Source organism: Notothenia rossii (assembly GCF_949606895.1).
Source record: "Notothenia rossii genome assembly, chromosome: 8".
In the NCBI taxonomy this organism is placed as follows: Eukaryota; Metazoa; Chordata; class Actinopteri; order Perciformes; family Nototheniidae; genus Notothenia; species Notothenia rossii.
This window is the reverse complement of record NC_136906.1, coordinates 80,883,972-80,896,237: the sequence shown is the minus strand read 5'-3', so window position 1 is coordinate 80,896,237 and position 12,266 is coordinate 80,883,972. Positions and strand designations below refer to the sequence as shown.

Here is a 12,266-nt window from a genome sequence, read left to right as displayed (position 1 = left end):
ATTTCAGAAGAGATGGCAAAAGTACACACATCCTTCACTCAAGTAGAAGTACAGATACTCATGTTTAAAAATACTCTGGTGAAAGTAGAAGTACTGACTAAACTTCTTTACTCAAGTCAAAGTAAAGAGGCTTTGAAATGTACTTCAGTAAAAAGTACCCATAACTAGCAGCTGTTTTAAAGAGTACCTGACCTCCCTTTATATTAATAGAACAATAATGTCATTGTTAGCTAATGAATGTTTCCATGCTGAACAACGGCAACATGACAACGTTTCCATTGGTCCCTCTTCTTTAGAGAAGACCAGGAAATGATGGATACACGGATCGTGTTCAAATCAATAGGCACGCAATGACTCTAAATAATAATGATCACGCCACCAAACACACATTCAGACTAAAGGAACCAGCCTGTTTGGAAAATGAGAGAAGTAGAAAGGACAGGTATTTGTGTTCAACATGTAAGAAGTAGAAAGTACAGGTATTTGAGTTCAACATGTAAGAAGTAGAAAGTACAGGTATTTGAGTTCAATATGTAAGAAGTAGAAAGTACAGGTATTTGAGTTCAACATGTAAGAAGTAGAAAGTACAGGTATTTGAGTTCAACATGTAAGAAGTAGAAAGTACAGGTATTTGAGTTCAACATGTAAGAAGTAGAAAGTACAGGTATTTGTGTTCAACATGTGAGAAGTAGAAAGTACAGGTATTTGAGTTCAACATGTAAGAAGTAGAAAGTACAGGTATTTGAGTTCAACATGTAAGAAGTAGAAAGTACAGGTATTTGAGTTCAACATGTAAGAAGTAGAAAGTACAGGTATTTGTGTTCAACATGTAAGAAGTAGAAAGTACAGGTATTTGGGTTCAACATGTAAGAAGTAGAAAGTACACGTATTTGTGTTCAACATGTAAGAAGGAGAAAGTACAGGTATTTGAGTTCAACATGTGAGAAGTAGAAAGTACAGGTATTTGAGTTCAACATGTAAGAAGTAGAAAGTACAGGTATTTGTGTTCAACATGTAAGAAGTAGAAAGTACAGGTATTTGAGTTCAACATGTAAGAAGTAGAAAGTACAGGTATTTGAGTTCAACATGTAAGAAGTAGAAAGTACAGGTATTTGAGTTCAACATGTGAGAAGTAGAAAGTACAGGTATTTGTGTTCAACATGTAAGAAGTAGAAAGTACAGGTATTTGAGTTCAACATGTAAGAAGTAGAAAGTACAGGTATTTGTGTTCAACATGTAAGAAGTAGAAAGTACAGGTATTTGTGTTCAACATGTGAGAAGTAGAAAGTACAGGTATTTGAGTTCAACATGTAAGAAGTAGAAAGTACAGGTATTTGAGTTCAACATGTAAGAAGTAGAAAGTACAGGTATTTGAGTTCAACATGTAAGAAGTAGAAAGTACAGGTATTTGGGTTCAACATGTAAGAAGTAGAAAGTACAGGTATTTGGGTTCAACATGTAAGAAGTAGAAAGTACACGTATTTGTGTTCAACATGTAAGAAGGAGAAAGTACAGGTATTTGAGTTCAACATGTGAGAAGTAGAAAGTACAGGTATTTGAGTTCAACATGTAAGAAGTAGAAAGTACAGGTATTTGTGTTCAACATGTAAGAAGTAGAAAGTACAGGTATTTGAGTTCAACATGTAAGAAGTAGAAAGTACAGGTATTTGAGTTCAACATGTAAGAAGTAGAAAGTACAGGTATTTGAGTTCAACATGTGAGAAGTAGAAAGTACAGGTATTTGTGTTCAACATGTAAGAAGTAGAAAGTACAGGTATTTGAGTTCAACATGTAAGAAGTAGAAAGTACAGGTATTTGTGTTCAACATGTAAGAAGTAGAAAGTACAGGTATTTGTGTTCAACATGTGAGAAGTAGAAAGTACAGGTATTTGAGTTCAACATGTAAGAAGTAGAAAGTACAGGTATTTGAGTTCAACATGTAAGAAGTAGAAAGTACAGGTATTTGAGTTCAACATGTAAGAAGTAGAAAGTACAGGTATTTGGGTTCAACATGTAAGAAGTAAGGCAAGGCAAGGCAAGTTTATTTATATAGCACTTTTCAACACAATGCAATTCAAAGTGCTTTACAAAAAATGAAGGACATTAAGAAAATGGTATTTAAAAACAGTTATTAAAAAGAAAAGTTAATCAAATAAACATTAAAAGAAAAATTACATGGATAAAAGTTACAGTGCAGTCTAAGATATGAATAGTTCAATTAAAAGCAGCGACAAAAAGAAAAGTCTTCAGCCTGGATTTAAAAGTAGTCTTCGTTGCAGCGGACCTGCAGGTTTCTGGGAGTTTGTTCCAGATATTTGGAGCATACAACTGAATGCTGCTTCTCCAGGTTTAGTTCTGACTCTGGGGACAGAAAGCTGACCAGTCCCTGAAGACCTGAGAGATCTGGATGGTTCATCATTTAGCAGGAGGTCAGAAATGTATTTTGGGCCTAAATCATTCAGTGCTTTATAAACAGCAGCAGTATTTTGAAATCTATTCTTTGACACACAGGAACCAGAGTAAAGACTTCAGAACAGGAGTGATGTGATCCACTTTCTTAGTGTTAGTGAGGAACCAGAGTAAAGACTTCAGAACAGGAGTGATCCACTTTCTTAGTGTCAGAGAGGAACCAGAGTAAAGACTTCAGAACAGGAGTGATGTGATCCACTTTCTTAGTGTTAGAGAGGAACCAGAGTAAAGACTTCAGAACACGAGTGATGTGATCCACTCTCTTAGTGTTAGAGAGGAACCAGAGTAAAGACTTCAGAACAGGAGTGATGTGATCCACTTTCTTAGTGTCAGTGAGGAACCAGAGTAAAGACTTCAGAACAGGAGTGATGTGATCCACTCTCTTAGTGTTAGAGAGGACTCACGCAGCAGCGGTGTTCTGAATCAGCTGCAGCTTTCTAATAGATGTTTTAGTGAGACCTGTGAAGACACCATTACAGTAGTCCAGTCTACTGAAGATAAAAGCATGGACAAGTTTTTCCAGATCCTGCTGTGACATTAGTCTTTTAATCCTAGATATGTTCTTTAGGTGATAGTAGGCTGATTTAGTAACTGATTTAATGTGACTGTTGAAACTCAGGTCAGAGTCCATGACTACACCTAGATTTCTGGCTCTATCTGTTGTTTTGAACATTGCAGACTGAAGCTCAGCGCTAACTTTTATACGTTCTGCCTTGGCTCCAAAAACCATTACCTCAGTTTAATCTTTGTTTAATTGGAGAAAGTTCTGAAACATCCAGTCATTGATTTGTTCAATGCACTTACTCAGTGTTTGAATTGGAGCATAGTCTCCTGGTGAAATTGTTACGTAAATGTGTGTCATCTGCATAGCTATGGTAACTTATTTTGTTGTTCTTCATTATCTGAGCCAGTGGTAGCATGTAGATGTTAAAGATAAGAGGCCCCAAGATGGAGCCTTGAGGAACCCCACATGTCATATTTGTCAACTCAGATGTGTATTTACCTATAGAAACAAAGTTGCTTCTGTCCTTTAAGTAGGATTCAAACCAATGTAGAACTGTTTCCAAAAGTCCCGCCCAGTTTTCCAGTCGGTCTAGTAATATGTTGTGGTCAACAGTGTCAAACGCAGCACTGAGATCTAATAATACTAACACTGAAGTTCTGCCACTGTCTGTGTTTAAGTGGATGTCATTGAAGGCCTTTACAGGAGCAGTCTCAGTGCTGTGGTTTGGACGAAATCCTGACTGGAACACATCCAAACAGTTATTTAAATGCAAGAAGTTACTCAACTGTTGAAAAACAACTTTTTCAATGATTTTACCTAGAAACGGCAGGTTTGATATGGGCCTGTAATTGTTCATTACTGAAGCATCTAGATTATTCTTTTTTAAGAGCGGTTTAATGACTGCAGTTTTCAGGGCCTGTGGAAAAATACCTGAGTGAAGAGACTTGTTTACTATGTGAAGTAGATCTGAGGCCATGCAATGAAAAACATCTTTGCAAAATCCTGTTGGAATAATATCAAGGCAGCAGGAGGAGGATTTCAGAAGTTGAATAATGTCCTCCAGGTTTTTATCATTAATCTGATGGAATTGTGTCATGATGTCTGAATTGATATTAGGTGGACACAGAGACAACACATCTGCTGTACCTGATGCAGAGGCACTGACTGCTTGTCTGATTTTCTGAATTTTGTCAGTGAAGAAGGCAAAGTCATTGCACGCCCTGGTGGAAAGAATGTCAGAGACTACTGACACTGGGGGGTTAGTTAGGTCAGGTAATGATGTCAGAGAAGAAAGACTGTCGTGCGTTTTTCAAGTCCAAATTATAAAGGCCAAGTCTCTCTTTATAGATTTCAAAGTGAACCTGGAGATTGGTTTTTCGCCACCTGCGTTCAGCTTTTCGACATTCTCTTTTCTCTTTTTTCCCGGTCATGGCCTTTCTCCATGGAGATCTTTTCTTGCCAGTCACTTCCTTTACCTTAGTTGGAGCAATGGCATCTATAACATTTTGAATTTTTGAATTAAAATGATCTACTAGCTCATTTACTGAGATGTTAGCAGGGGCGAGTGCGGAAGAAAAATTCTGAGTAAACATTTCCCAAGTGTTTTCAGTTAAATATCGCTTTGTGGTTACCTCTTTTGGAACATTTTTGTGAACAGAAATAGAGCTCTCAAAGAAAACACAGGAATGGTCAGAGAGTGCAGCATCAGTCACCACAACCTTAGAGATGTTCAGACCCTTTGAGATCATTAAGTCCAGAGTGTGCCCCTTATTGTGCGTGGGCTCCGTCACATGCTGAGTCAGTCCATAGCTATCAAGAACACAAAACAGTTCTTTAGCCCCTCTGTCCTGGGGGTTGTCAACATGGATGTTAAAATCACCAACAATGACTAGACGGTCAAAATCAATACACACTATAGACAGCAGTTCAGTAAAGTCATCAAAAAAGCTTGCACAGTATTTGGGTGGTCTGTAGATATTTAGGAACAGAGCTCGAGAGGAGCATTTCAGCTGAAGGGCCACATATTCAAAAGAAGCAAAGTTCCCTAAGATGTCTTCCTGCATTGAAGGGAAACATTGAACAGAACAGCAACTCCACCCCCTCTCTTATGCATTCTTTCCTGACTCATAACACTGAAGTTGGGAGGGGTTGATTCGATAAGAACAGCTGCACTGTTATTTTGTTCAATCCAAGTTTCCGTTAAAAACAGGAAACCCAGATTGTGCTCAGTGATAAAATCATTGGTTAAACATGTTTTCCTGCCAAAGACCTGACATTTAATAAAGCTAGTTTAAGTTTGTTGAACACACTATCAGTCAGGTATTTTGTAACAAGCTGTGGCTGACATGGAGTCACTGCTAAATTTGATAAACTCACACAAACGTTTGAGCGCTTCCTCTTAATCTATTACCTATCAACACAGATATCATCAAAGCTACTGGCAGGCAGGGCCCCGGCATGTCCTGGAAAGAGTTGAGAGTGCAATACGCCCTTGAGCCTGGACCCAGCAAATATCAGTTTGCAGCGTTTTGTACACACACATCCCTATCAGGCTTTGAAGGGGAGGGAGGACCCACCACCCTGCTCCTCTCATCATAGGAGGGCAGGGTGAGGTCTACACTGTAGGAAGGGGGGTTTGGAAATCTGCTTCCATCTCCCTTGTGTTGTTTTGGTTTGGATGATTGTGGTAGGCATGGTGATGAAGCCGGGGGAGACGGTGCGCGTCTCTGCTTCGGTGATTTTGGTGGGCGTCGTTGAGGGGCGGGGGTAAAGGACATGCTGCCAACCCTGCGTATCGCCTTCATGCGGTCATTGAACTCCAGGGGGGGGAGGGCGAGGGTGAAAGGGTGAGCGGAGAGTGAGCTGGGGGATGAATGAAGAGTATCCTCAAAGGCATTGACAGGGGGGGTGACGGGGAGTGGAGACTCCTCCATTTGTGTCATAGGTCTCCCATAATCAGAACATTCCTCAGGGGGGTGCAGTGATACTTCTTCAGGGTTTTCTGCGCGATGTGTTGTTTCTTTCTCTTGTTTTGATTCCTCTTGCCGCTTGTCCTTGGCAGAGGGAACAGATTGATGACGCAGGCAGTTGAATATGTTAGAGATAAACAATTTCACTCCTGACTTGTTCAGGCAAACTCCATTTGCCTTATAAAGATGTCTGCGATCCCAGAAAAAGTTAAAATTGTCAATAAAATGGACAGAATGGTCGGGACAGGCAGCTGAGAGCCACGTGTTCAGTGCAGACAGTCTGCTGAATCTCTCCACTCCTCTTATGACTGGCGGTAGAGGGCCACTGATGAACACCTCTGCATTTAGAGAGCTGACAGTTTCCAACAGACATTTAAAGTCTTTTTTCAGCACTTCTGACTGTTGTTTCTGAAGTAGAAAGTACAGGTGTTTGTGTTCAACATGTAAGAAGTAGAAAGTACATGTATTTGAGTTCAACATGTAAGAAGTATAAAGTACAGGTGTTTGAGTTCAAAATGTAAGAAGTAGAAAGTACAGGTATTTGTGTTCAACATGTAAGAAGTAGAAAGTACAGGTATTTGTGTTCAACATGTAAGAAGTAGAAAGTACAGGTATTTGAGTTCAACATGTAAGAAGTAGAAAGTACAGGTATTTGAGTTCAACATGTAAGAAGTAGAAAGTACAGGTATTTGAGTTCAACATGTAAGAAGTAGAAAGTACAGGTATTTGTGTTCAACATGTAAGAAGTAGAAAGTACAGGTATTTGTGTTCAACATGTAAGAAGTAGAAAGTACAGGTATTTGTGTTCAACATGTAAGAAGTAGAAAGTACAGGTATTTGGGTTCAACATGTAAGAAGTAGAAAGTACAGGTATTTGTGTTCAACATGTAAGAAGTAGAAAGTACAGGTATTTGTGTTCAACATGTAAGAAGTAGAAAGTACAGGTATTTGAGTTCAACATGTAAGAAGTAGAAAGTACAGGTATTTGTGTTCAACATGTAAGAAGTAGAAAGTACAGGTATTTGAGTTCAACATGTAAGAAGTAGAAAGTACAGGTATTTGAGTTCAAAATGTAAGAAGTAGAAAGTACAGGTATTTGTGTTCAACATGTAAGAAGTAGAAAGTACAGGTATTTGTGTTCAACATGTGAGAAGTAGAAAGTACAGGTATTTGAGTTCAACATGTAAGAAGTAGAAAGTACAGGTATTTGAGTTCAACATGTAAGAAGTAGAAAGTACAGGTATTTGTGTTCAACATGTAAGAAGTAGAAAGTACATGTATTTGTGTTCAACATGTAAGAAGTAGAAAGTACAGGTATTTGAGTTCAACATGTAAGAAGTAGAAAGTACAGGTATTTGAGTTCAACATGTAAGAAGTAGAAAGTACAGGTATTTGTGTTCAACATGTAAGAAGTAGAAAGTACAGGTATTTGTGTTCAACATGTGAGAAGTAGAAAGTACAGGTATTTGTGTTCAACATGTAAGAAGTAGAAAGTACAGGTATTTGTGTTCAACATGTAAGAAGTAGAAAGTACAGGTATTTGTGTTCAACATGTAAGAAGTCAAAGTAAAAAGTCGTCAGAAAAATAAGTAGTGGAGTAAAGTACTGATACCAGAAAAATGTACTTAAGTATTTGTACTCCACTACTTCCCATCTCTGTATCTCAGTCTGATGTTTATCTCCTCCTCAGTGCCGGTGCCTCCCGTCGGAGTCCTCACGATCACGGACGTGACTCACAGCACCATGAAGCTCCGCTGGGACGCCGCTCCAGGAGCCGTACGCAGATACATCGTGACCTACAAATCAGACGAAGGAGACCTGAAGGAGGTGAGCTGAGCCAACGTCTGTTTAATCAGGAATCCAGGGTTAAAAACACTCTTAAAATGCACCAGATTTGAGGTTAGAAAATGTGTCTTTTTAGAACGTTTTTGTTAAATGTTGTACAATTATGTGCGCCCTTGCTCATTGTGTCCTGCAGAGGGCAATGTTGTCTGCAGTGCGTCCAGGACGTGACGTCACTGACTATACCTTGCACTACATGTGGCCTCTACCTTATCCGTAGATGTTGTTTGGACCGAGAGCTGAGCGGCAGCACAACCGCATCTCTCCTACCACGATAAATAAATATGCCTAATGAAGGCTAAAAGGAAGCTGTCTACTACTGAGTTCTATTAAATCTCCACCGCAACGCACTTCGCATAACAGGTTATGGGCCCAGGAATGCCAGTCTAGAGCAACAAGGTAACAGAAGAACAAGCTGTTAGCCAAGAGAAGCTACTAGTGGGACCTGGATGAAGACGGCGCTGAGAGACTCCCGCGTAAACTGAAGACACGGTGTTTCTACAAGCCGCAACCCAATGTTTGGAGATAAGTGAACTGTATAAAGAGAAGACGTGTTAACGTGGATGCAACGTAAAAAATGGCCGGAGCAGGAACATCCCAGCAGATTTTATTCGATGGAACAGAAGATAAGTATGATCTGTGATGGACGACATGCAGCGGATCATCTCCTCCTAAGGATTACTGATGAAGACTTCCTGTGTCTACAGAAGAAGAGAAACTCACTTTGGATTAATGCCTGCTGGGAGATTTCATTCTGTTTACCGTACCAAGCTGGAGAAGTCAACTGAGGAGACGTGACTCAGCGTTTTATTCACCAGAGCATCTTTTTTCCCTGGATCTCTACCCTGAAACGATTCTTTCAAACACTGAGTCTTTACGTACACACAGAACACAACACACACAAGGACTAAGAGAGAAGGGAAATAAAACGTACAGTAATGCTTAGACTTCAAACCTTGGTGGTGTTTGGTGTCAAACCGGCAGCCTTTGAGAGAAGGCTCTTTTTCACTGAAAGCAAAGACATCTCAATAAGAGGTAAGGTAATAGCTTATCATGTAATACGACATGTTGTCTCCTGCAGGCTGAAGTAGACGGGAACATCGTCACGCTGGATCTGTCCGGCCTCATCTCCCAGACGGAGTACGATGTGGCCGTGACCCCCGTGTACGACGAGGGTCCCATCAGCCCCCTGCTGGGCACCGCCATCACAGGTCAGATGATACACAGTACACCTACGGTCTCCTATCATGCAAAATGCACTTTTTAATCTCTTTTCTACATCAACATGTGTCCCCGGTGTGTCAGGAGACTCACGCAGCGTCAGAAAATAAAACCCTCTCTCTTTTCCTTCGTACCCAAATCTCTAAAAACGGAGCTGATCCAGATTTGCTGATATGATGTAATATCTGAAACTTGGGCGGGCTTCACGGCCCTATCAGAAACGCACCGTTTACTGGAAATGTAAAGCCCTCCCACTGTTTCCTGAGAGGGCGTTGCCAGATTTTCAATTTCAGGATTTAACCATGAGATGGCGCTGCATTCACAAAAACACAAAGACAACTTAGGTCTTCAGTTTCATGGACTTTCAGTATACAATATTTTAGATCTTATTATCTTAATTGTAATTCAATAATATATAGTCTTTATATATTAAATAATCATATTAATAATGTAAATGTTTACACTTCTTTATTTGTTATGCTCATACTTTTACCTTTACAATAGTTTGCTTTAATATGCAGTATATCTTTTGTAATATTGTTGTGGTGTTTTTACACAGTACAGTAGATCGAAGTAAATCAACTCATACATGAAGATAAGATAAGATGGACCTTTATTAATCAGTAGTTCAAACAGCAACAGGGTGAGAGTGAAAAACAGGACAGCACAGATTCACACAGATTAATACAATCTAAAATAAGATCAGCGATACAAATAATAATAATGAGAAACTATGAAATAAGAAATGAATACAATTCAAATTAAATTATCATATCATATATTATAATGTATTACAGACATACATGAACCCCATTATAGCCGATGCCACATTGAATGGATGAACACATTTATGCATCAATAAGTACAACAGAGTATTTCTAAATACAAGTTGTAAAAATACTTATATGTATTTAATATTAATAACATAATGATTCATTTGACTTTCAGGTGATAATACTTTTCACTTGGGCAATTGACAATTTTGAATGCAGGGCATTTCCTTCTAATACGTATTTTTACCTAGTAAATAATCAGAATACTTCTTCCACCTCTGAGTTCGGACCCTGTCACTGTTTTTAAAACTTTAATTAAATGTTTGATATTTCCAGAGACCCTTTCAGACCCCTGCTGGAGAACAACTTTTTGAAACAAAGAGAGTCACAGCCCTGCGTTGATTTAAGGGAGATGTCATTTGGTGAACGGTACATGGTCAATGTTTGTTTAAAAATGTTTGCAGGCGCGAAAGCTCTAAGCCAATCGGACATGGACAAAAAAAAGGATCAGTCTATGCGTCGAGGGGGAACTAGAGACACCCCTCTGCCTTACAGCCATGGTCCGGTCTGACAGCGCTCAGCTCTCTGCTGCAGAGAGGAAGAGAAGATCACTGCTCTAAACAAAGTCAAAAATCGGAATAAATATAATTAATTATTATTAATACGTTAAGTCTTGTTCATTGTTTTTCACTATGTTTGATATTTCCGGCACAGACCCTTTCATACCGGCAATGCGCGATAGAAACAACAGGAACTGTGACAGCATAAATATGCAAACACAAACCTACAGTTAAACGTTACTGCTGGAGAAGAGAGATCACAGGAGGGGGGGAGATCACAGGGAGGGTGGGAGATCACAGGGGGGGGGAGATCACAGGGGGGGAGGGAGAGCTGTTGCTGATTGGCCATTAGGTGTGTAAACAAAGAGAGTCAGACACGGCCCCCGCTGATCAGCTGATCACCTGAGAGCTGCCGAGATTTTAATAACAACAATGAACTCAATGTGTGATTGTTATAGCAGTAATATTGAACATCAATTATGCAGTAAACTATTAACAATAGTATAATATTATAGTAAATATTCTTGTTTGCCCGTGGTGAGATGACGAGGCTCCATTAAAAATAAAACTCTTTTTAGTGAATTACTGAGTTTATAGGCACGTTAATAAAGTTTGAATGAAGTTGACTACAACACATTCATATTTGTTAGTGCTTTCATGTGAATTCGGCGAACATATGACACATTAAATGATCGTGAGGATGATGATTAAAAATAGTTTGTTTGAGCCGGGCTGCATTTCCTGATGAAAAAACAAACTGATGGTTTTTGTATAGTTGTAGTACACCAACGTGGATTACACAACATGATTTTGTTAAATAAAAACATGGCGGATGTTTTGTAAATGATTACGTGTCTCTTACTTAGCACAGAAAATGATCCCATCCGTGACATATGGATCTTAATAAAGGTCCGCTATATCAATCAATCAATGTTTATTTATACAGCCCAATATCACAAATGTTACATGTGTCTCAGTGGACTTCACAGTTTGTACAGAATATCAGTATGACAATACAGATATCAGATAAATCTATCAGCTGTTTATTTCATATGAGTTCGAGAGTGGCAGCTTTTTGATCACTGCTCCCCCTGGTGGATCCATGATCCATTGCAGCTGGTTTCATTATAATTTATCAAGTGGGCGTATCAAGTCATGCGGGGGGTTTTCCTTTCAGCGAGTCACGGCCCCACCACGATAGGGGCGTCCGAAATGAGGTGCTACATCTGTAGTAATGAAAGAATGTTTATTAAGAAGGGAAAAGAAAGTTAAAACGCTTTGAAAAGCAGAATATAATGTATAAAATATGTGGAACGTGTTGAAGTCTGTATGAAGTCTCCATCAGACAGAAAAGAATAGGCTGAGACAGACTTTAAACTCCAGTCCGTTAGTCAGTGTTTGTTTCTGTGCTCAGCACCTAATCATAACACCTGTGTGTGAGCCCAGATCAAAGGTTACCATGGTGACAACGTTATCAAACACCAGTGTGCAGAGATCAAAGTTAAACAGCATTCACACTAATAATAATAAGAAGATGATTAAAGAAAAGAAGAACAATAGTGGAATGCTGTAAACAGCTAAAAAGCTAAAAGGCCTCTCAGACGCTCTTCCGTTTACCGTAGATACACGGATTCAGGATAAGATCACTTCACACTTCTTCTACTGGTTATACTACTACATTTTTCGAAGCTGTAAATAATGAATACACTTAATTTGTTTTGTTACTAAATGACTATAAGTGTTAAAGGAATATGAACACATTTGTATGTGGTGTTGGTTTCTCCCCTTTACTTTGGTGTTCCCAGTCAAATTGGACTCTTACATTAATCATCACCAAATGTTATATAACACCCTTTAAAGCTGTGAAAAATGTCTCAGACTACTGGTCTACACGAATAACTGCAGTAATATACAAAGAATAGACTCA

At 39.1% G+C, this 12,266-nt stretch overlaps 2 protein-coding genes across 3 annotated transcripts in view; one reads left to right on the top strand and one right to left on the bottom strand.

The window, feature by feature from the left end:
* Positions 1-11,514, top strand: part of LOC307016986 (collagen alpha-1(XII) chain-like) — a 32,437-nt gene extending 20,923 nt beyond the window's left edge. The window contains exons 9-11 of one of the 2 annotated variants that reach the window (XM_079646400.1): positions 7,634-7,770; positions 8,867-8,892; positions 10,716-11,514. In XM_079646400.1, coding sequence (XP_079502526.1) covers positions 7,634-7,770; positions 8,867-8,892; positions 10,716-10,737 — 185 coding nt within the window. In that variant the 3' untranslated portion in view covers positions 10,738-11,514. Of the gene's footprint in view, positions 1-7,633; positions 7,771-8,866; positions 8,997-10,243; positions 10,602-10,715 lie in introns of those variants that run through there. The other variant, XM_079646399.1, reaches the window with a different exon arrangement.
* Positions 1-11,524, bottom strand: part of LOC307016992 (heterogeneous nuclear ribonucleoprotein Q-like) — a 144,781-nt gene extending 133,257 nt beyond the window's left edge. The window contains exon 1 of the mRNA XM_079646408.1: positions 11,521-11,524. The gene's annotated coding sequence lies outside the window, so the exon portion shown is untranslated. The remainder of the gene's footprint in view (positions 1-11,520) is intronic.
* Positions 11,525-12,266: the final 742 nt, after the last annotated feature.